This window comes from Maniola jurtina, chromosome 16 (genome assembly GCF_905333055.1).
Source record: "Maniola jurtina chromosome 16, ilManJurt1.1, whole genome shotgun sequence".
NCBI lineage: Eukaryota > Metazoa > Arthropoda > Insecta > Lepidoptera > Nymphalidae > Maniola > Maniola jurtina.
Window position 1 is genome coordinate 2530705 of NC_060044.1, and position 26113 is coordinate 2556817.

Below are 26113 nucleotides of genomic sequence, written 5' to 3' on the forward strand. Positions count from 1 at the left end.
AACGGTGAAAGTGCGTTTAAAATCAATTAAGCGATTATAATTATTATTTTTGTTTGTATAATGCCTGTTCGTCACCGCCTCACCGGATTAGAACTTCAACTATTTCTAACCGACTTCCACAAAATGAGGTTCTCAATTCGTCGGAATCATTTTTCATGATGCCTGTCCTCCACTCAAGCACGAATCGCGACAATTTAGCCCGAGACTATATTTTGTGAACGGCAGGAAATACCCATCCACATTGTTATTCGAAGTTCGAACAAATCCACAACTTCACGCGTACGTGAATGAAGAGCGGGTTGCTAATATTATAAATTAACGAAAAGTGCGTCTGTCTGCCTGTCTGTTAAGTTCCATTTCACGTTCCATCCGTTTAACCGATTTTGATCAAATTTCGTAAAGATTAGATTGGATAGCTTATCTTCCGGAGAATGACATGGGACATATACATACGCACATACATATTATAATTACATACTTTTTGTCCATAACATAATAATATTAGTAGTAAGTAGGTATGTAGGTAGAGATATAGCTAAAAGTAGCAGACGATTTTGAGGGTTTTGTCTTCTGTTCTATCCATCAGTACACCCTAAAAAGCAATGGCGTATTTGTCTTCCTCTCAACACACGCTTACGGACATAACGACTCTCGTGTCATTCAAATGGATAGCTTTGTTTGTCGTCACGCCCATTAAAGCTCCCGAATTATGGGCTTTTCACTTTATTTTGGTATTTTTTCCTATATTTATGGTTGAAATAGTGTCATGACTCACCACGAATATTTTTAGGTATTAGAATATACCTACCTACTTATAAAGTCCACGACTTCGTTCACGTGGATATAGGTTTTTAAAAAAAATCCCGTGGCTATAACAGCTATCGCCAAATATATTTTTTTTTTAAAGAAAAAGTGTTTATTTCAGTCTATCGGTTCAGTCACTGTGGCGTTACGATTCCTAGATAAAGTTACGTAGGTTTTTTACCCAACTATGGCAAAGCCAAAAGGAAGGGTTATGATTTTAGCAGTCTATGTATGTTGTATGTTTGTATCGGATTATGTGTGTTCTACTGTGGTGCCTAAACTACTGGGCCGATTTTGATGAATGAGGTGGCAATCGATTCGTCATTATGGTTCGGGTGACATAGGCTACATTTTATACGAAAAAAATTGACCTGATGGATGTTACATCCAAAAAAGTGGGGGTCTACAATTTTTTTTTGCTATCGTATCGAGTGGGATATTAAATGAAAGAAGAATAAATTCTGGGTTCATAAATATCAATAAAGTACAATGTTAAAATACACCGAGCGACAGAATTTTTTTTTACCTCATTCTACCTATCGCTATCTATCGGCAGTTCGCGGGTCGGGTTTTAGTGGTGTTTAATTTATTTAAAAAAACCGGCCAAGTGCGAGTCAGACTCGCGCACTGAGGGTTCCGTACTCGGGTATTTTCCCAACATTTTGCACGATAAATCAAAAACACGATACATAAAAATAAATAAAAATCTGTTTTAGAATGTACAGGTAAAGCCCTTTCATATGATACCCCACTTGGTATAGTTATTTTACTTTGAAAATTAAAACACACTTTAATTTTTTTTTTTCAATGATGTAACTACAAATTCGGGGTTTTAAGATTTATTCCTGTACTTGTGCTATAAGATCTACCTACCTGCCAAATTTCTTGATTCTAGGTCAACGGCAAGTACCCTATAGGTTTCTTGACAGACACGACGGACGGACGGACGGACGGACGGACGGACGGACGGACGGACGGACGGACGGACGGACGCACAGACGAACGGACGGATGGACAGACAGACCAGACAGACAGACAGACAGACAACAAAGTGATCCTATAAGGGTTCCGTTTTTCCTTTTGAGGTACGGAACCCTAAAAATAGTGCCGGGTTACTTCCACTTTTCGCTATCAAGGGACAAGCCTTTAGTTATTCCGTAAGATGTTTCTCTGTATACGAAATCTTGATTGTTTGGCGTGGCCAAAGCCGCTTGTTTGCATAGCGGTAGCCACGCGGTGTTTACCCACCAGCCTACCATCTGTCTCCGAATTGAAAAACTCCATTCCTTATTTACACCTCGACGGAAATAGCACGCGGAAGACGAAACAGAAAGCCCAAATAACGTGTTATTCTATTTTCCACGTAGGGCTGTCACATAGGACATTTCTATATATTTTATAAAAAAAAATTACAACAATGAATAATTACTTTATTAAAAACTAGCCGATGCCCGCGACTTCGCCCGCGTGGATTTAGGTTTTTTGAAATCCCGTGGGAACTTTTTGATTTTCCGGGATAAAAAGTAGCCTATGTGCTAATCCAGGATATTATCTATCTCCATTCCAAATTTCAGCTAAATCCGTCCAGTAGTTTTTGCGTGAAGGAATAACAAACATACACACACATACACACACACACACACACACACACACACACACACACACACACACACACACACACACGAATACAAACTTTCACCTTTATAATATTAGTGTGAAGTGTGATCAAGATGTAGTTCAAAAGTTAAATACTGAGGCCAAAGCCGCTTGTTTATATAGCAATTGCCGTGTTTGCCCACCAGGCTACCATCTGTCTCCGAATTGAAAAACTCCATTCCTTAATTACGCGTCGACGGAAATAGCACGCGGAACACGAAACAGAAATCCCAAATAACGTGTTATTCTATTTTTCACGTAGGGCTGTCACATTTCTAAGTATATTTTTAGAAATAAACAATTAAAACAATAAAAATACTTTATTAAAAACTAGAGGATGCCGGCGACTTAGGTTTTAAAAATCCCGTGGGAACTGCCAGTGACGTCGAAGCCTCGACGTTTTGGTAGAAATTCCCTAACTATCGTGAACTGTTACATAGGGCTGTCACATCGGACTTTTCTGTATCTATGAAATACATATTACTGAATGACTATAGCCTCATTTCTTGAAGACACAGTGGCAGGAAAAACAGTAGCTCGATTCCGTAAAACCTGCATCAACCATTATTACAATCGTAATTGTTGTTATTGGTTAAAACGCCATTCTTGTTGCAACAATGCATTGTAGCCAATAGTGAACGACCGTCAACCAATCAGAGGTGATTGCGATCGTGACATTGTAGCTGTCACTCTACCGCAATCGAGCCGCTGGTGTCGGAAGGGAGGAATACAAGCCCTATCAATGCTTTTCATCAAGATATGTCCAGGCTCCAGCGCTTGTGTTGTGTCGTGGTTCGTGAATAGACACACACTTTCACATTTATTATACCTATGTGGATTTATTCAGTGAAACCGGTATTTAAAGAATAGGTAAGTACTTCGTTGAAAAATTTCTAACATCCGAATAACCGAGAAACGATTATCCAAAGAAGGAAACAATTAATACGTAACAAACTGCATTCCACCGACTAGTCACGGCTAGATAAGTCTTGGCTAGAATCGCGAGTGGTTTTGTGAAGACCTCCTTGGCATAGTGGTGATATTTTTTTTTTAATATTCATTATAGACAAGCTGGACCACAATCACACCTGATGGAAAGTGATGATGTGGCCTAAGATGGGATGCGTTTACCTAGAGATGCCTATTCACTCGTTTTAAAGATTGCAATTGGTGGGAAATACAGATCGCGGAAGAGTATTCCAAACCTTAGCCATTCGTATGAGGAATGATGACGCGAAACGTTTCGTGCGTGTAGATGGTATGTCGACGATATAAGGATGGAAACTCGCCCGACATGTTACGGTTCGGTGGTAAAATAGTGAAGGGGGACCGGGGAAGATCTAAGGAACAAACTGCAAATGGTGATCTAAGGAATAATCTGCATCGCATGCTGGAAGTTACAATACAGATTTATCTGATTGTCATTGTACCTACTCGTATAAATGGTGGCCGTGGCTTATAAGCTCCCAGATCATTTTGAAGATGTCCAAATTTTGTATTCTGCTGTTTCCGAAAATCCAGTTAAATAAGTACATAAGCATTAGTCATAGGTACAAGAAAATTCCATAGGACGTAAAATAAGAAAAAAGGCGGAAGTGCGTATAGTATGGTGTGACATTGATTGATCACATGATTCGTATAAGCCATTAATGTTTGTCTATATGGCGATCGAATTACCTTTGTATTTTTTACTACGTTTTTCCGCTTTTATGGCTTTTCCGCAACTTCGCACTTACGCCGAGCCGGCCTTATGCCGGCCTATTATAAAAGGAAAAGGGACTGCAGTCAGTCACCTTTTCCTTTGGTGTGATTTGATAGATCAGTCAGTTCAGTACAGATAGGGCCGCCGAGGTTGGTTGGTTCTACACTGCTGCTTCACAGGGCGATATAAAAATATGTTTTCGTAGAAAACCTTCGATGGTTTAAAAAATAAGCTCTGAGTAAACGAATCACCTCGCTGATATATCAAAGCACAGCTCAAGCTACTGGACGGATCAGGCTGAAAAGCAAGCAGAATGGAGATAGCTATTATGACATCCGTTAAGAAAGCAGTTTTGAAAATTCAACTCCTAAGGGGGTAAAATAGGGGTTTGAAAGTGTAGTCTGTGTAGTGTTTGAAATTTTTGTAGTCCACGCGGACGAAGTCACGGGCATTAGATAGTGTGTTCAAAACTGGGGCTGGCTGGTCGTTAGTTTAAACATCGGTAAATAAAAATAATAGGTTTTGAGATCGATCGGAGTCCCGCGCGTGAGACCGAACATAATCGACACATAATGCCGAAGTCACGAAAATCATTACGGTGATTGGGCGAAACGATTCCAATTTCTGGCAATTACGGTGGACATTGACCTTATCGAGTAAAAAAAGATCGACATTTAGACGAAATCATGAAGAATTTTGACTGTTTGGACTAGGTACAGGTATTCTCTGACTTAGTAACAGTAAAATACTTAGATACTCATTGAACACTTGTCGACAATCAATAAGTTGTATTCAAGAATAGATGCTATTTCCTTCATAAAATATGACTAGACCAATTTTTAAAATCTTCGAAAGAGGAGAAATTGTCGGTAACTTTCATCAGTATTGACTTTCTAAGCTGCATCCTTTGGTACAAAAAAATATTTAAAGGGGAACCGATTTGGGACTTCTTCAGTAGATGTAATAGTGTAAGCGCTATCAGAAATGGAGGTTTCTGGTAGAGACAAGGTTAGGAAGCCAAAAATCTGCCAAAAGCTACTGCAATTTGGCAGCAAAAATTTTTGTACAAAAATACAAAAAATGCTGACAAAAATTTACGCCAAACGGTTTCTGCCAACTTTTTGCACCAAATCCATTATTTACTGTACTCAAACATCTGGGTCAAACTCCCTAACCACCCTCAATGTGAACGTACTCCGAGTGGAAAGTCTTTGACCCGACCATTTTCTACAACTTTCGCATTATTTGTGAATGCGAAACTTTTTACTTTTTATTTAATAGACTCGTTTTGTCTGCCCAACCTTTAGAGCGCTTGCCACTTTACGATACAATTTCGGACGTCTATACGATATTTACTTGTAATTTTTATGATAGTGTTTTTTAAACTGTATGTAAATCTGAATGATTATAAAAAAGTTCGATCAAAAATCGTAAAGCAGTCGCTTAGTACTGAATAAAAATACATATTATTTAGAATTTCGACACTAGCTACAAGTGGTCAAAGGTGGGAAAATTCAGACGTTTCAAAAGCATTTATTAAAGTTTATTTGAATAAAAATTTATTCTATTCTTTTCTATACTTTTCTTTTCTATTCTTAAAGGCGCTCCAGCCGTGATCGGTAAATACCTAGTGAAAAATTTATCGGGTGCGATTTTTTTTCCTCCTGGCGATATCGGATCGGTTGATGTAGAAACGCTTTTAACGTTTCAGGTTTTTTGCTCCGGTTCCGGAGGAAATACTCTCGGACAATACAGAATACAGATACTAGGTTTTTTGATAACGATAATGAAATGGGAGAGAAATTACGTTTGTACGTAAAATATTTTTTTAAAGTAAGTGTAAAGAGTTTGGGTAAAATGGACAGCGAGGTCATGGAGCGTGTCGTAAATAAATTGAAGCTGCAAGTTGCTATGCGTTTTTATAAGTGAGCTTTTTATGCATATTAAAAAGTCCAGTTTTGGTAGCAAATAATTTAATAAATAAAAATAAATAGGTACAATAACTTTATAATTAGTAATCTATTGCTAACCTACATTACTAAGTAATTAGTGTAGTTTATTTTACGTAAGTATTGCCATAGCTTGTATTACATTGCCATTGCGGTTAAACCATAGGCTCTTACTAGTTAGGTGCGCTGACCAGGTGTGTAGATAATTGATTGATTGAAAGGTTAGCTTGGAATAGAGAACGTTGATAATAATCGTGATGGGTGAAAGTGATCTTGGAAAATGTGATTTAGATTGTAGCTTTAATAGAACCTACCTACCTAAGATACCTAGTACAATTTAAGTTTACCTATAGATTGAAAAATAAAACCGACTTCAAAACCACAAACACTAAAAAGTAAAAAATAACTTTTGTTTAGCTATACTTGTAATGTGCCTAGGTATGAAGTCGAGCGAGCATATTGAAACAAAATTAGAAATCCAAGAGTGAAGCTCGCCCGACTTCATACCTAGGCACATTACAAGTGTAGCTAAACAAAAGTTATTTTTTTACTTTTTAGTGTTTGTGGTTTTGAAGTCGGTTTTATTTTTCTTTTGAAAATTTTTTATTTCACAATTTTTAGTGGCCCCACTGTACTATAATATGCTATGCCCAGTTAAAACCCTACTGTTTACTAAGCTATTACACTGATCGCGAGCAATTTGCTCCTATCCATTGAGGAGTTCTGTTCTCCATCTCCAAAGATATTCATCAGATCTTCACCAAATTTATATGGGACCACCTGCACAGTATACCCTTTCAAACAAAAAAATTTTTTCCAAATCGGTCCAGGGGTCTTTGAGTAATCGGGGAACATACATAAAAAAAAAAAAAAGATTCCGACGAATTGAGAACCTCCTCCTTTTTTGGAAGTCGGTTAAAAAGTAATAAATCAACATAATATACATTTTTTTCTTTCGTTTTGGCTAAAATACGCGGTCTTCACTCCAAAACAAGTCTGCCGAGTCTGCACAGACATGACTTTCCTACTGCCACTTCAGCCTGCTAATCCTTTGAGTTAGTTACATCGGTCGCTTTTGTTCTTCTGCGAATTTCCTCGTTCCGATTCGCCCTTGTTTCGCTAGGGTGGAATTTTCGGAAATCCTGAAATGTATTTTTACATGTTTTATTGAAAACTCAAGTACCAATCTTAAGTAAAATAACGAACTATCATACAAACTTTCATCTTCTATTAAACCCTTTAGGGATATTTCCAAAATTTCGATTCTCGCTTTTGAAGTATACATATTTAACTATTTAGTGATGGGAGATTTTAATAATTTAAAACATGCAACGTAGCTAATTGTATGCAAGAGCTGTTGCACACAAGCTGTAAAACAAACTAAGATTACATCTCTAAATTTATTGGATTTATTGGAAATCCGTGAGGAAAAGGTTCGCATTAGATTTAGACTTGTCAATACAATTTGGTTTGGAGATTGTGTACAACAGAATTAGTCACAATTATTGTCTACCAAAATCGAAGCTAACAACAAGATTATCACAATTATGACCGTCATTGTTATCTCAGTAACTGACGTAGGCTTGATTGATAGTCATCTTATCTAGTTGTTTTTCAAAATAAACAAACACGTGGTATAGAACTCGTCTTTAGTACGTTTCCGTTACGTTTAAGAAATCAGCTTAATTTCTAGATGGTTTCTCTGGTGGGAAGTAGGTACTTATCTAGCAAGAGATTGGAGTTTGTGACATTGGTAAAGCATAACAGAAGAGTCATGTCTGTCGCAGAACCGATGGCCGCTGGGGCAGACGTGTTCTGGAGTGGAGACCGCGTATCAGTAAGTGCAGTGTGGGACGACCTCCAACCCGCTCGAGCGACGACCTTAAGAGGGTAGTGGAAAGTGGGTGGATGAAAAAGGCGGAGGACCGCGTGTTGTGGCGCGCTCTTTTGGAAGGCCAATGTCCAGCAGTGGACACAAACAGGTTGATTGATTGATTGATTGAGAAGTTAGGTGTAGAAATTAGTATATTAAGGTATTTTATACATATAGACTGAGGAGTTCAAAAGGCTTTAGCACTTGTTAGGTTTTCTTTGTTTGCTCTAAGATTAAAAGTGCTTTACCTAACATCCAATCCGGATTATCCACAAAAGCGCAGATTAAGTAGGATAATACTGTAATCGTCGTAAACCTTTGTTACGTATTTATCGCTCTATGTAAGTATATAACGAGGCATTGCCTATCCACTACTTTAATACTGAACCTATTCGGCTATAACTAAAAGGTAATATAAAATATAACTGATCTATAAATTTAAATCTAAATTAAAACTAAATAAATAATAAAAATTGAGTCCTAAAGTTGCATAAAAGCATAATATTATTTATTACTAGCCATAATATATCCGATGGTAGATATTTCTCATCGGCAACATCGCAGGAACCATCCGACTTTTCTCAAATTCGTCCTTATTTACTCCCTTAGATGATTACTAAGATGATTTTTCAAAAATCCTTTCTTAGTGCTCACCTACGTTATATACCTAATAAAATTTTATGCTTCCAGACCCGCTATGCGTTGTCCGTCACAATAATAATAGTTCGTGCTAGAATTTTTAACCCCAGACCCAAAAAAAGGGGTGTTATAAGTTTGACGTGTGTATCGTGTATCTGTGTATCTGTCTGTGGCATCGTAGCTCCTAAACGAATGAACCAATTTTAATTTAGTTTTTTTTTGTTTGAAAGGTGGCTTGATCGAAAGTGTTTTTGGCTATAATCCAAGAAAATTGGTTCAGCCGTTTGAAAGTTATCAGCTCTTTTCTAGTTACTGTAACCTTCACTTTTGTCGGGGGGGGTTATAAATTTTTAATTTACACTTGTATTCCGTAGATTTGGTTATTATGTACCTTTTTCAACCATTTCCTTTGACAGTGGTATGGAAATAAGATAAAAAGGTGATCTATGCAAAACACGAACCGTTGCAACCGTTTGATAGTAACGTTTTTTGTTGCAGGTAATTTAACATTCAAGAGGCATGTCCAATAAAAACGAACGATCGAAGACGAACAGGGTGAGCTGGGTGATTGTTTTCTAACTTTTCTCTTATCTGTGCGCGCGTCGTGACATATTGCTACCTACTTTCGGCTAGGGCTGCCCCATTACCGCGTATAGTTCGCGACAGGTCGACATGGCAATCGGAGCATGAGGGGGGGGGGGGGGGGGGGGTTAAGGCTGGTTGCTTTCTTTAGGGGTTCCAGCGTTGTCTCATGTCTGGCTCCTCTAACTTTTCAGAGCTATGTGCGTTTTTAGCAGTTAAATGATACTTGCTTTAACTACGAAGGAAAACATCGTGAGGAAACATGCTTGCACTAATTAAACGTAGAAAGTTACTATTTACTTTACATAATGTAAGTTAATAAAGTTGACATGTAGTTAAGTCTTCTAGGTTAAGTTAAGTTAATAAAGAATATAACATAAATATTGTGATATTGCGTATCCAGTATCAGAGTAGCCTGACAACAGATGAAAACAATGAATAGCAGTGTAAATAAATAAATTATAGGGCTGTAATACTATAGTAGGTATAAGTATCTATGTCTGAAAAAATCTTCACATTTATCCTGGCACATTGGAAAACAAAATATGTATAAAAATATTAAGTACAGAACTTGTACAGTATATAATAAAATTACTGCCCGCGATCGTGGGAACTCTTTGCTTTTCCGGGATAAAATGTAGCCTATATCATTCTCCAGATCTTTAACCTTAGTTACAACTTACATGATGATGATCGTTTTGGCTGTGAAATCCTAAACTTTCTTTGTTGTTATGATTAAGCTCTGCTTAAGTCAAACTGTTAACTGAAGCTTGCAATGCAGCCTGCAAGTGAAATGGTAGCCCTACTATCGAATTGCAAGCGAGCCACCCATCGCCCGTTCGCCGCGAAGCCTCAAGGCCCAGTCACCTGCCGAGTAGCGCTAGCTACACTCGCGGAATGTTTTATATAGCCACATGCTATAGCGATCTATTTGTACCGAACTTTATGTTTTTTTAGCATCGCTTTAACCCGCGAAATTGTGACGTGAAAAAAAAATAGTGCTTGTGACGGGAAAAAATTTTTTTTTGGGGTCTTGATTTTTGTTGAATCTAATTTTTTTTGGATGTGCAGGTAATAATTAAAATATATTTTAATTTAAATTGTTTATTTGTTAAAATATTACATTATACGTTATATACTAAGTAGGAATGACTGCAACAGCTAATGTTAATTCTGTAAACATTATCTAATTAATAAAAATAATAAATACATTGTAAAGTATGAATGTATCATATAGCAATATGGTTTGTAAAATTTCAATTAAAAAAAATGATAATACTTAATTAATGTCTTTGTACGATAGTCGTATCTTAATAGATAAGGATTCGTATTTTGTTACTTAAACTGTTATCCATATAAGGAAATATTTAATTATTTATTTTATGCTAATTATATACAGTAACTAATAGGAACAGAAAAAATCGTTATCTCTGTCTAGGAAATTTTGTTATATTCTAGTAAATTAATATGCATGCCTACCTACCGCATGTTTAATTACAATAATTATATTATATACGTTTTGGTACCATATAAATAAGCATACAGAATATTTGAATATACATTATACGGTAATGTATGTCCGAATAATAGGATGAGATCATTAATTAAGAAGGCTTATAAATATACATTTTACTTATTAATATAATATTATGTATTTATTTATTTAATTAGTAGGCATATTATATTGAAAATAAGTTAGCCTTTAAATACTATTGAGGAATATATAGAATTATTCAAAGTTCTCGCTTATAAAAATATAGAAAAGACAGGATATAGGTGGGTATATCCAGTTACAATATAGTTAGATGATACCTAGCTATCTAGATATCCTATACCACTGATATAAAAGTAAATCAAACATATTATACCTATGTGTAATTTTTGCATCTCAACAGCATATTATCAGGAAGGAGATTACTACATATTTACGAATCTGTTATCACAACTGTTATTATCTTCACTAGATAAAAAATGAATAAATAAAGTTTTTGGTGTGAAAGAAATAGTTATAGTAGGTTTCTGATATATTAGTTGCACATATTTAAACAATCATAATTTTAGGTATGTATTTACTTAAGTTAAAACCATACACACAATATACATAGGTTGTACTCATAATAATCATACTTAGATGATGCCCGCGACTTCATTCACGTGAAGTTTTTAAAAATCCTGTGGGAACTTTTGATTTTCCGGGATTCAAACTAGCCTATGCCATCCTTCAGGTCTTTAACTGTATCCATGCAAATCATGTCGATGACAAACCAAAACACATTTTGCATATATCAAGGATTTATTTAGTATAGGGATTATAAAGACCTAGAATAAAACGTAAAGATCCAGTTTCAATGTAGGCGACCTTTCCAACAAATAAATGAGGAAAGCGTGGTGATTAAATTAATAATTATTATTATGATTTTGCACGACCGACGACGTTACATACCTACCTGCGATTCCTTTTTTAATATTCTAAAGGTCTACGCACATTACAGAGACTTGACGCCGACTCCACTCGATGACATGACATGACTCGATTCACAGTAAAGCTACGAAATGTGAGCTTTATATCGTGTTCTTTAATATTACAAAATTTACATCAACAAAATTTATCTTAGACTACGCCAAAATAGTTACAAAGGAAATAAAAAAGCTATCCATAGTGTAAAGTGTAAACTGTAAACGGTATTTAAGTACATTTTACATTAAAAAGATCTAGCTATGTGACTTGCGAGTCGCATAAACAAGGTGGAATTTTCATTTAAATTGATTTGAATATTTAACTGAAAAAGAGTATTATACGTTGTATGGACCATGCGTGTTTCACAATCTTACACTTTCTTACACTTTACTGTGAGTCAACTCACTTGAGTCTGTGTCATGTGCGAAGACCTTTAAACGTGTGGCTGCACCTCTGCCCCCATAATAATTTTTAGGAACCCACTGCTCAAGCGCATTAACTCAAGAAAACTACCAACTAAGAAAAATAAAAAACCGATCTAAAAAGCTAGAATCCAGACCTAGTCAGTTAATTAAAAAAGAAATTAAGTTGACAATGTAAAATAATTATTTTATTACCTACCCTCATTCGTTAAAATTACATGACAAAGATAGATAAAAAAATTGTCGTTTTAGCAATGTGGCAAGTTGATTGATCAATGCGGTTAATTTATTGATTTTAATTTGTTTTATTATATAAGTTAGTCTTTGAAAGTAATAAATTAGTGTGTTGGGTTCGATTTCGTGACCTGGGCGACCTATATCAGGAAAGGTTATGGTATGTATCGCTTAATATTAGATTCGTTTATTTTACCTACACCACACAATTTATTATGTTGGGTTTATATCCGTGGATCTTATTTAATCATATCAGAATCCGCTCAATTTAATATTATTTATTTGAAGAAAAATCAGTAAAAACGAAGAGTTAGATAAAATTACTTAGGTATAAATAAAAATTGAGGATGGCATTTGTTGATATGTAACCTCAGAACCTCAGTCTCAAACTATTTTTTCTTGCTATATACTAAGTATTTTCTTAGCTAATGGTTTTTAGGTGTGTCAACTCGGATTTCTAAACAAAGCACTAGTTACTGGCTTGTTCCTCAATGTCACCGTATAAATTACACCTTTGCCTATTGACTACCGGCCTACCGGCAAGTTAGTCTGCATTCTTTTACTTTTCTGAATCATATTTACTTACCATTTTTTTTAGTTACAATGTCGTTACCTATGTATTTATTTCATTTAGTTTATAGATATCTACTGGATATTTGTAGCAACTGCAAATGCAAAATACAAGTAAAATAGACCACTTAGTGAACTTGGTAAAATGGGGTCTAAAAATGCCGAGTTCCTAGACCCAGCTGTTTAAACTGTACGTTGATACGGCCTTGAATAAGTTCTTTTATTTTATACACGTTAAAAAATTAATTAACCTGAAAAAAATACCTGACTGCCTAAATATCAAAAAGTATAAAAATATAGATCGATGTACACATAACACTCCTTCGCGTTGCGCAGTCGTGGAAGAAGTTAAAGAAATAACAACTAAAAACTAACTAAAATTCGTTCTATTACCGACTAAAGTTCGTCATTTCCACGATATGTTAGGATTGCAGTACACCGTCATGCGATGCGTGCAACAGTTACCGCAATTTGGTTCGTCATTTGCACGTCAGTTCCTATATTATGTTACGACTAGCTGATGCCCGCAGCTTCGCCCGCGTGGATTGGTCAGATCCCCTGCAGCATCAGGATTGAGGAGTTGGACTCCAAATTTTTTATGAAACAATGTCGCAAAGTTCCTCTATCGATTAAAAAAAGAAATGACGCAAATCGGTTCAGAAATCTCGGAGATTTCGGTGTACATAGGTAGAAAAACACCACTCCCTTTTTGAAAGTCGGTTAAAAAAGTAGCCTATGTTACGCCCTGGTCAATCCTCTACTTGCCTGTGAAAGTCCCGTCAAAATCGGTTCAGCCGTTCCAAAGATTAGCCTTTTCAAACAGACAGACAGACAGACAGACAGACAGACAGACAGACAAAAATTTTAAAAACGTGTGATTCAGTTATGGTATCGTTCAAATAACCATATGAGCTTAATATGAGGTAGTTATTTCGAAATTACAGACGGACACTCCAATTTTATTTATTAGTATAGATTTACTACTGCCAGTATACTGCGCTGTGTCCAATTGAGACATTAGTGTGCTTTATGATTTTGCGAGATTTTAATGTCAAAGGTTCAGAGTTGTTTCGATTTTGTAACTTTGATTTTGTTTAACTTTATTGCATTTGAATAAAATTAGCAGAAATATTCTTAAAACTATTGGAATATTTATGGTCATATGATTATTAAGTTATCAACTTACGATATATGTTTTCAATTAGAGACAATAATCTCTAAGAAATAAAGTGTGAAACTGCGAAACACCGAGTCATTGTAAAATATGCAAAAGTGTAATTTTTGTTGGTTTGTTGGTTTATTGGTTTGTCCTTCAATCACGTTGCAACAGAGCGACGTGATTTTATGTGTGTGCATGGAGTTAAAGACCTGGAGAGTGGAGAGTCGCATAGACTATTTTTTATCACGAAAATCAAAGTTTCCACGGGATTTTTAAAAACCTAAATCCACGTGGACGAAGTTGCAGGCATCAACTAGTAGGTAAATAAATAAACCATAGTAAATCAATAACAATAATTTGCAACTTCTTTTTTCTCACTACAGAAAGGTAATTTCAGAAATAAATGAAAAATAAATTGATTTTTCGAAATAATCGATCTGTTATACTTTTTATTTGCTATTTGTATATACATACCTACATATAAATTTATTGAAATATTTTGCTCAAGCGCGGCTTAGTGTGCTAATCCTTGCCGTGGTGTAACCCAAGAGTAGCTGCAACTTGGATTTGGACATAGGAAAATTATTCTTACCGCGAGGAATTCCATTGCAACATCTTGCCATTGTGCTGTTGAACCATTTATTATTATATTTTTATTTTAGTTTTATCAGACTTTCCCACTTGGGTTGGGTTTATTGGCTTGTTAGTCCAATATGGAAGAATTAGCGTAGGTATGACAGTGAATGCCTTTTATTTTCGTCGGTGTTTATATTGTGAACTGGATAATTAGATGTTGTGATAGAAATCACACTCTAATTAAATTATTTATTTTGCCATTATTTTTATTTAGATCAAAACTCCCGGATAACCTATAAGCGTTGAACCTGTGCTCTTCACGTTTTAGAAATTTTATTTGGAAGTTAAAGATAGTGGTTTAAAATTGGTAAATTAACACACCAAACAAGCTATCTCCTGTACTTACCTGTGTGTAAATTTCGTCAAAATCGGTGTAGCAAATAGGCCGTGAAAACGTTACAGACAGACAGATAGATAGACATACCTACTTTCGCATTTATAGTATTAAGTACCTATGGATTGTAATCGCATTGAATTGAAGTCTTATTCTCTTCTAAGGCATTGGAGTATACCTTCCTATCGTAAACGGTAAAAGGTGTTGCATTATGGAAGTCAGTAAAGATCTGTATCTATTTATTGCGGTCGGAAAAATGTAAAGTTTGCAGTTAAATATAAATTAACGTGATTATTAACTTTAACTGCTTTTTAACTAAAATTAACATAATATCGACGCCTATGTCTAACTTTCTTCGTCTTCTTTACATTCCAAAGAAAACGAGAGTGGTCAAGTTGGACGTTATAATGTCGGTCATTATCACCTGTATTTGCATAACAATAAGGTTCAAAATTAACAATGCTAATTCGCCTATCAGTATTCTGTGTGTATTGAAAAGATTTTTTTAAAGTTACGGTATGCGATTTCATGCCTTTTTGGTAGTGTACAAATTGATAACTATTGGGCGAACGCTTTCACTAAAAAACGTTTATGATCGTGCTTCGGAAAATTTGTACCTACGACTAAGAGTACAGTTACGTGGTTACAAATTCTGAGATATTGCGTAATTTTGACATAGGACTATCTCGTAATATCTACAACTTTTTCAGTCCCTGAACCAAGAGCCTTCTGAAATTCCAAAGTACCAAAATCTATCTAGAAACATTTGTATGTTATTTTTGTATGACTTTCCTACATTACAAATATAATATGTTGCGGATGGGTTTTTAGGAATTCCGTGGGAACTCTTTGATTTTCCGGGATAAAAAGTAGCCTATATCCATCCCCGGGATATAAGCTAACCCTGTACCAAACGTCAGAATCGGTTAAACTGCTGGGCCGTGAAAAGGTAGCAGACAGACAGAGAGACAGACAGACAGACACACTTTCGCATTTATAATATTAGTATGGATTAGTATACTACGTGGACAAAGTTGCAGGCATAAACTAATGTGAAAATAAATATAAATAAACCTCAAAGAAAGCCATACACCTCTGCTTTCATTTTCCCATTAATCAAGCATTATATTTTCTTCGGATTAACTACTCGCCGGCTATCATGGTAGACTAATGATAGAAAACCATGTACGAAACGAAAGTGTACGGGTTTTACGATGCGACGTCTGTGCGTGCTTAGATACGCGCTTTTCACTTGACCTTAGACCTTTCATCAATATTCATCGGCCGTCACTTTGAAGGGCGCTGTACACATCGTCTTATACCATAGTATAAAGAGATACAGTTGTCCGACGTATTTGATCTCGAGGCACCTTTCAACATAGGTCTCTAACTATGTATGTAGGCCATTTGGGCCGCTCCTTCGTCCGCACTTACATCACGATTGCTCTGTCTAGACATCGTTGAACCTCTGTAACCAGTAATACTATCCTTACTCTGTGGTTGTACTGTGTTAACCGTTCAAAGTTTATCTTAGTATCTTGTCCATTGATCTGGGAGAAGCTGACTGACTGACTGACATATTATACGACGTACAGCTCACACAGCTGGGTTTAGAAACTTGCGATTTTGCATGCATATTTTAACGTATACCCTAAGAAAGGATTTTCTGAAATTCAAAAAAAATCTTTAGGATACTTTCTTATATTCAGACGAAGCCGAGGGCTTAATCTAGTACTCGTAGTACTCACTGAGACACCATAGATTAAGGTTAATAAATAGTAAGTGATTTTGTAAAGCGGTGATATTAAAAAAAGAATCCCTTTCTTGAAAGAAAGAAAGAGTTTGTTTTATGCTCTACTCAGACTTGAGCGCGTTTGAAACCCTCGTAACTTTAGTTTTAAGTTAACGTTATTAATTATCACCACCATTGTTCAACACTCATAAAGTGTACAAAAGTTAGCCAATTTGAATAAATGACTTTGACTTTGATTGTCTACCAGAGGTTCGACCAAACCATCTAGACAGAGCAATCGTGCGGTAAGGAAGCGACCCGAGATGGCCCCAGTAATTCCGGGACTTTTATATTATGGCAGATTTGTGGTCGTTGTTTATCACGAGATCAAAGGCGTCGGACTACTGTGTCTCCATAAACTGTGGAGATACTGTATTTAAAAAATGTATTTTGATTGTATAATACTTTGTAGTTTTTTCTTTGCTTCCCAAGTCTGATTTTTCAGTGGAAACTAGGGTATACACAATTTCTTCTGCATTGCTATTGTCTTATAGTTATAGATACCTATATCTAAGTATAACCTCCTAAAATCTTAATAAAATAGTCTATTCGTTTTAGGAAATCAATGTAGAATATTCGCGGCTTTCTATGAAGTTTGGAATGTCGATCTAAATGGTTGTCGATTTTTAAAATGGCGCCAAATAAGTTTTTATGTTTTGTTTTATTAATTTTATTGTTTCAAACTAATTTTGAATAATTTAGTAATGCTGCGGCGATTTCTACATCAATTCTTTTTAGGGCGTTTATATTAAATGCAATAAAAATTCATTGACTAAACATCTTATAATATCAATTCAGTGTCTAGCTGGTCGGTACGTGTGATGACGCCTTAATGTATAGTTTATTCAATACAATCCTTTCTGGGTTAAGTACAAAACAATTAAACTTGAATTTTACGGTGACCATTGTTTAATGGCGATAGTTTGAACGCTATCAAGGGCAGTAGGTCTGATATCTTTTAACTACTTAACGTTCGATTTCGATTTGCTTTGTAAATCTTTGCAACTGTGCATTGTGGAGTCTAAATCTCCTGAGGATGCTCCGGTGTCGGAGTGACGTTCGTTGAATATGTTCTAGAAAATTTGTGCGGTTTTGTGTGTAATTGGTATTGCTTGCTTTTCCTGCTTCTGTAATGTGGTGGGAGAGTGGTGCATATTGAATGCTGCACATTGTATCATACAGATTTGTCTGTTTTGGCGGTATATCGAATTGAGCTTTAGGTTCCTTGCAATTTAAGTTTTGAACGACCTCTCAGGCACATTGGCAAGCACAAGTCTTATAAGTGGGAGTTCCCGGGTTCAATTTTCTGTAAGGGCAGCATTGGCAGCATGGCTAGGTTCCTTACATCTTGCTATTGCGATGAGATCGTAGTCAAGGTTAATAAAAAGTAAAACATCTTGTCTTAGCTTGGCTTGCGACTATGTGCTTGTTTTGGCCCGCGACTTCGTCCGCGTGAACTGGGTTTTTTAAAATCTCGCTGGAATTTCTGAATACTCTTTCTTAATTGGGGTCCACGTTATAGAAAACTAGAGGATGCCCGCGACTTCGTCCGCGTGGATTTAGGTTTTTGAAAATCCCGTGGGAACTGTTTGGTTTTCCGGGATAAAAAGTAGCCTATGTCCGTCCCCGGGATATAAGCTAACTCTGTACCAAATTTCGTCAAAATCGGTTTAACTGTTGGGTCGTGAAAAGGTAGCAGACAGATAGACAGACAGTCAGACACACTTTCGCATTTGTGCAATATGTCGAGTTGCTAAACCCAACGATTTGAAGTGTACCACTGTAGGTACGCTGACGTCATTCAGCAGTTAGTTTCTCCCTTTACACATTATACCTAGATGATATCTTGAAGTCAGCTACTGCGTAGTTTCACTTTCGTATTTCTGCAGAAAAGGAGTTATTTCACAAGGCAGTCCGTATGATGGACGATAATATCACGTCAGAACAAATGATTATCTTTTGACCATTGCTCCTATAAATACTTCCTTTTGACTGTTAGCCTGATGATGGTTTGATAATTGTAATGCTTTTGACCTCAATGTGGCTAATTCTTTTGTACACAGTCTCTTAACTTCAGGTCTAAATCTAGTGCTGTCCTTTAACGCAGGGAATAACTTGTCATTTAAGTTTAAGAAAGAAAGTTTAGAGTTAGATGAGCGATTTAGCCAAAATATTGTTTCGAAGGTCACTGGAGTTCGGGAGAATCGACAGCTCACCGCTCAAAATCACATTTTGCCCTATTTGCCCTATTGTCCTACCTATTCCCAGCATAAAATTTTGGTTTACTAGAAAGAGGAATATTAGTAATGTTTCTAGGTAAGGCCCCATACTTAATCAAGTACATATATTAATTCCTCAAAGTACCTACTTAATATGCTTTTTAGCGTTCCGTACCTCTAAAGGAAAAATGAAACCCTTATAGGATCTGTTGTCTGTCTGCCCGTCGTGTCTGTCTAGAAAACCTATAGGGTACTTCCCGTTGACCTAGAATCATGTTTGGCAGGCAGGTAGGTCTTATAGCACAAGCCAAGGAATAAATCTGAAAACCGCGAATTTGTGGTTACATCATTAAAAAAAATTATTATGTGTTTCAATTTTCAAAGTAAGATAACTATACCAAGTGGGGTATCATATGAAAGGGCTTTACCTGCACATTCTAAAACAGATTTTCATTTATTTTTATGTATAAGTAGTTCTTGATTTATCGTGCAAAATGTTGGAAAAAATACCTGAGCATGGGACACTCAGTGCGCGAGTCTGACTCGCACTTAGCGAGTTTTTTTAAGAGTCATGTCTATATCATTTGTTTTCTGTACTTTTAGTTTGGTATCGAGGCTTTTAATTTAGCATTCAATAGTTTGACTGTCGAAACATGATAGCGGTAATAGAACAATTTGAATTTACAATTAGTTGCTGATAACGTTTAATTTGTACTGAGGTTAGGGTTACCATGTTTTTTAGGCTTACAATGTTTCTAATAATAATGAGTGGTCGTCGTAAAAAAAATTCCCGAAACTATCCTGGAAATTTGAGCGTTTCTTTTGGGACGCGAATTTATTTTAACGTAACCGCCTAGCTAGCAATTGGATTGGAATATTTTTCAGAAAATACGTCCAATTATGACTGATCTGATTGTAAATTTTACGCCTTATTATTGCCAGTTTTGGAATTTCGTCTTACATCTCCGAAATTATTCTTCTACACAGATCTTCATTAAAGCCTGACAATATATTCATGAAAAAAATTAATGAGTAGTGTTAAACTTTAGTTTAGTGTATTTTATAAGGTTAGTTTTGTAATTCCAACAATTATTAGATTGTAAGCAAAAGAAAACGATTTGTAATGATTACAAAGCATTTGTTCTCGGATTTACAAATAAATTTTCGCTTAGTGTGCGTCCGGTCCTTACAAATCAATCAGCATGGTGAACCTATGTGAGAAGTGGCCCACACCATGACGCCAACATTCCAAACGATTTCACAATGCTCACTACGCGAATAATTAAAACCGTTATCAAATTAAACTGCTGCTAAATTATTATTATAGGTTGATCTGAATTGAGGGCGTTCGATGCGAACTAATTTGTTTTCAGGGTTCCGTATCCGACGGGTACCAACGGGATCTTGTTATTAAGCCTCCGCTGCCCGTCTGTCTGTCTGACTGTCATCGGACTGTATCGCATGGACCGTAATAGATAGAGTTGAATTTTCCCTAAATGTGTACCTATTGCTTTCTCTGCTATGACAACAAATATTATAAAATTTCAAAATGGCCGCCATGTAGGTTAAAACATTAAAAGTAAAAGGTTATAATCTTGTACCACGGTACGGAACCCTACGTGTGCGAGTTCATCTCACATTTGACCGGTTTTTATAATTCGGCTGTCAACCCCAAAAAATGTACTTAGGTAGGTAATTAGGCTCAAATAAAAAATACTGGTACCAGTATTTTACAGTTAACAGTATATTTTATCTAAGTGTAGCATGTACTACTTATAGGTCGTTGATTTGTTAACCCCCGATCCAAAAAGAGGGGTGTTTAAGTTTGACGTGTGTATCTGTGTATGTGTCTGTGGCATCGTAGCTCCTAAACTAATGAACCGATTTTAATTTAGTTTTTTTTGTTTGAAAGGTGGTCGAGAGTGTTCTTAGCTATAATCCAAGAAAATCGGTTCAGCCGTTTGAAAGTTATCAGCTCTTTTCTAGTTCTTACTGTAACCTTCACTTGTGGGGGGTGTTATAAATTTTTAATTTATACTTGTAGGTAGTTTATTTGAGTGACTCAAAAATGTCGTTTTGGAATTTTCAGTGCGTCCATAATATATAAAAAATGTAGAACTTGCGGTAATTTAAACACGATGCAATGATATAACTATTATCTATTCTATAATTATATATTAGTTAATATTATAAAGAGGTAAAATTTGTTAATTTGTGAATTTGTATGTAAGGGGTGACCTCCGGAACTAATGATCAGAATCTGAAATTTTTTTCACTGATATAATTTATAGTAGGTAGTAGGAAATTATACCCCTTAAACGAAAATGTGGGCCAAAGTTAGTTGCAATAATAATAGGAAAGTGATTGCATCGAATTTTTTAAACCAAAGTAATAAATTATGTGTGCTATGCTTGTTGTCTGTATGCACACATCTATTATTTATATTATGTACATATTTTATATTTACTATTAAAGTTAATGTAATATATCGCTAAAAAGGCTAATAATGCACACTTAATTGCTGTACGACTTTTTAATTCATTTTGCATGCTCTGTAACTGGCTATGAATAATTATTTCTTAAGCAATGTTGATTAGGTTAAAGGTGCCTACGCACTTGAACTGAACTGCAGCTGAACTGCGCGTCGCGTCAGCGCCCCACGATATTCTCTCCAGCCGCGCCTCGCGGCAGTGACGTACGCGCGTTGCGGTTGGAGAGAATATCGTGCGGGGCGCTGACGCGACGCGCAGTTCAGCTGCAGTTCAGTTCGAGTGCGTGGGCACCTTAAAAGGTATCTATAAATAAATACAGAATATATCTATACATTAATGGTTTTAGACTTATTCTATGATTAAATGACATAATACTGTATAAATTTGTGTATAATATTGTTATTAAATGTCATATTCATACTAATATATTTATAGTGGTAGGTATCCGTATTTATGCAATATTAAGTGCCTATAATTTATAATAATGTGCCATTTTTAACACTAAATAATATGTTGCACGTGTCAAGGTTGACCGGGTGATAAGGTTTTATAGCTTCTGGTTCACCTTTTCGTACAATGTTTTAACTAGTTTAAAAAATTGTAACTAAAATGTCTTTTTATCAGTCTTTCCGTCTCATTAATTTGGTGTTATCGAGATAAGAGCATGCTTACTTACTCACTTTCCTATTTTATGTAGAAGCTACATGAGTAGGTAGGTATACCTACTATAGTATATAGAAGCTATAATATATCAATGACGTATCCATCAAGTTTATAATATGACCTTCCCACACGCACATGGTAAAAGATAGTTTTGAAAGTTGTTGTTGATGGAGTTAATTTTCTTACTCCTACATATTTTATTATACCCATTTCCTTTATTATTATTTATTTATAGTTTAATTTGTGAAATGTAATAAAAATAGTGTAGTAAAGAACAGCTTTATAAAGACCCTGCGACTTGTTTGATGTCGTCTGTCCACTTAAGGTGCCCACGCACTCGAACTGAACTGCAGCTGAACTGCGCGTCGCGTCAGCGGCCCGCGTCACTGCCGCGCGTCGCGGCTGGAGAGAATATCGTGCGGGGCGCTGACGCGACGCGCAGTTCAGCTGCAGTTCAGTTCGAGTGCGTGGGCACCTTTAGTGAGGGGTCTTCAAATGCTGCATTTTCAATGCGAGAGCTCGCAGGGAGCCGCTAGATTCAGGTGGCGAAAGATAGATCGTGGAGGACTCAATAAGATTATGATTATAAAAACTCTTTTCTTTTTAACCCCCGACCCAAAAAGAGGGGTGTTATAAGTTTGACGTGTGTATCTGTGTATCTGGCTGTGGCATCGTAGCTCCTAAACTAATGAATCGATTTTAATTTAGTTTTTTTTTTGTTTGAAAGGTGGCTTGATCGAGAGTGTTCTTAGCTATAATCCAAGAAAATCGGTTCAGCCGTTTGAAAGTTATCAGCTTTTTTCTAGTTACTGTAACCTTCACTTGTCGGGGGTGATATAAATTTTTTATTTACACTTGTTAATACTACACAACAGAACGATTAGATATACCTATTAGTGGACTAATCCTTGATTGTTTGTTTCCTTGTATAATTTCTTATATAACAAAAAAATTAAGATTAGTAGATAATTTTAGAACTCAACAAAATCTCGACCCCGGAGAAATATCGTAATGCTTATTTAACGACTGGAGAATGTCGATATCCGCAAAGTGAAGTGACTGGAGAATATTAATATCGATAAAGTGAAGTGACTGATGACGTGACAGTGAATGTGTGAACAGAACATCGATAAACATGTGCAGCAAGGATCAAATCAGCCACATCTTGGGGAAGATCAATGTGGTGAGTTTTTTAACTATGATTTACTAAAAATAGTAAGGTTTGTGTAATAAATAAAGATTTATGATATTCATATTAAGAGAGCATATTATATACGGCTGTTAAGTACATATAATCATTCTACTAATCTTTGTTCTTGCTACAACTGCTAACTTTTGTCTATGGTACTGGAAGACTAGTCAATAGGAATTGAATAGAATAGAATAGAATTAAATTTATTCGTTGAATCAACACACAGGTAATATAAACACTTACGCTTAAAATATAAAACTTAAAAAATAAATAAAACTTAAAATATAAAATTTAAAATATAAAACTTAAAAACTAACTTAACTTAAACATTGCTTAATTGAGATGATGCCTCTTTCAAAAATAAATTATTTCTTAGGAATTATTAAGGGTCTTCCCAAATTTCGTAAACTCCACGTCCGCTGTTAGTTTTAAGTTTGCTAATTTATTATCTAAAAAAGTACGACAAATTATATCAAATGTTATGACGTCACATCTGTGATTTTCACACAAGCTCTCTTACTAAGCGAGCGTTTTGATGTTTGATAAAAAATCACTGATTTGATGCTGATTTGACTTGTAGTCACCATCCCTATTGTTGTTATTTTCGTACTGTTTCAAAAATCCAAGCTAGGTATTATAACTTCAGCGAAATGTTTACAACGTGAAATTGATGTTAGATTGATTTGGACATAAAAAGGCATTCCTTTTTCGCTTGAGAATTAATACCTAATATAATTTCGATTGGATTTCGGAATTGCATTGCAAATTTTAATTAAAATATTCATTCTGTTTCACAATCTATCTGAATAATGCAGCCGCGTTGCTTTACAAATGTAGCCGACGCATGTTCGCATTTGCGCAATAATCGATTAGTATTTTCGAAATGGGTTATTTATATAATATTAGTGTTTTATACTTAATTAAGTTTCGTAATGCTTGATTTATTAGAAGCGATCGTGTGTGTCGTGTCTCAACGTCGAGTCGTCTAAGAAGACCTCTCTAATTAACTATGAAAATTTAGTTGAATGTTTCTGTTTCTATATAAACTACATTTAGATGAAGTAAAGTAATTTGTGATTTTGCAAGTTCACGAAGTAGATACAATGTTCGTGTGTGCAATAAAGGTTTACAATAAAAAATATATCTCTCGATAAGAGAGGCATACCTACCAAGAGGCATAATGAATATCGATTACACCAAATCCCATCTGTGGTCAAGATGATCAAGTAAATACGAGTGTAAACAGAAAACATTAGAAAAAACTATACTAGATGGCGCAAAGGCGGCCTTACTGCCATAGCAATCTCTTACAGGCAATCTCTGGTGTAAGGATTTGACCAGAGCGCGGGATGGTTGCACAAAGTTAAATTGCAGCCAGTATTCTTGGCACCATTACACGCGCGCATTTTTACAGTAAATAATAAGGCTAGCTTTAAGTTTTGTTGCAGTATTTTCAATAAAAATTAAAAGAGAAAAAAATCATTTGAAAGTTTAATATTATTATTAAAGGAAAGGAATCCAGGTCATTAATAAAAAAAAAAATAGAAAGTTATTCTATGTTACCTTCATGATTATCATCATCTTATATTTACCTACTTGACTAAGAAATTTGCGAAGTAGGATATTATTAGAAAACTTTGATTTGCATGGTTTTAGTTTCTCTTTTTATAAAAGTACATAAGCCTACTTTCATATAATATGTACTTTTGGTTCTCTATTAAGTATTGAAATATTTCATTTGTAATCTTTCTAGTAAGTAATAAAAAATATTAAAATTTAAAATATTTTTATTCATTAAAATTTTACAAGTGCTTTTGAATCGTCAAAATAATCTACCACTGGTTCGGAATGCCCTTCCTACCGAGAAGAACCAGCAAGAAACTCGGCGGTTGCTCTTTTCAAGTATTCAATTTACAATAATATGCCGGCTGGACTGAGACTGGCGGCTGTAACGGCGCCCTATCCCAACCTCTGTCTGATGAGGCTAGGGCTCTGTTACAGTTACACAACCTTACCCTACAAAAGTAGGTAATTTAATTGATGTAGATGCCTTACGGAGTGACATGTTCCGAAAGGAAAAACCCCTTAAATTAAAGATTAAAAAAAAAAGGTGCGTGGTCACCTTGGAGATCCGCTATCACCTTATCTCCCCATATCATCACGTCTTTCGACTTACGGAAGTAATTCAAGAAGGAACACCATCAGTCAACAGTGAAATAAAATCTGCCATCTCAATAACAACTTTTACTTTGTTTTTACACGCCTCATTAACAGAGGACTCTTAGTCATCCGGTCCATACACACCTAGTTGGGCTCCGATTTGAATATTAACCAATTAAACTCGACATAATTGTGAAGACACGTTCTATAGGAACTAATAGCATCTATGTCAGTGGTTTGCCAGATTTCCGTTAAAAAAAACCGGCCAAGTGCGAGTCAGACTCCCGCACCAAGGGTTCCGTGCTACAGAAGAAGTAAAACGAAAACTTTTGTTAAAGATTTTTTTTTTCGAATTTTGCACGACAAATCAAAAACTATTATGCATAAAAATAAAAAAATAAATCTGTTTTAGAATGTACAGGTAAAGCCCTTTCATATTATGATACCCCACTTGGTAATAGTCATAGTCATAGTCATTTATTTGGTATAGTTATCTTGCTTGGAAAATTGAAAAGTAATTTAGTAAAAACTGCCATACCCCTTCCAGGTTAGTCCGCTTCCATCTTAGACTGTATCA

At 35.6% G+C, this 26113-nt stretch overlaps 1 protein-coding gene across 7 annotated transcripts in view; it reads left to right on the forward strand.

Annotated features, from left to right (window-relative positions):
* Positions 1–26113, forward strand: part of LOC123873264 (disheveled-associated activator of morphogenesis 1) — a 124788-nt gene that overhangs the window by 30071 nt on the left and 68604 nt on the right. Inside the window, exons 1-3 of one of the 7 annotated variants that reach the window (XM_045918043.1) lie at positions 9924–10276; positions 23160–23223; positions 23257–23367. The exons of 1 other annotated variant lie outside the window; for it this stretch is intronic. In XM_045918043.1, the coding sequence (XP_045773999.1) occupies positions 23320–23367 (48 nt within the window). In that variant the 5' untranslated portion in view covers positions 9924–10276; positions 23160–23223; positions 23257–23319. Of the gene's footprint in view, positions 1–9922; positions 10277–12311; positions 12480–23144; positions 23368–26113 lie in introns of those variants that run through there. 5 more of the 7 variants (XM_045918046.1, XM_045918040.1, XM_045918041.1 and 2 more) reach the window with 5 other exon arrangements.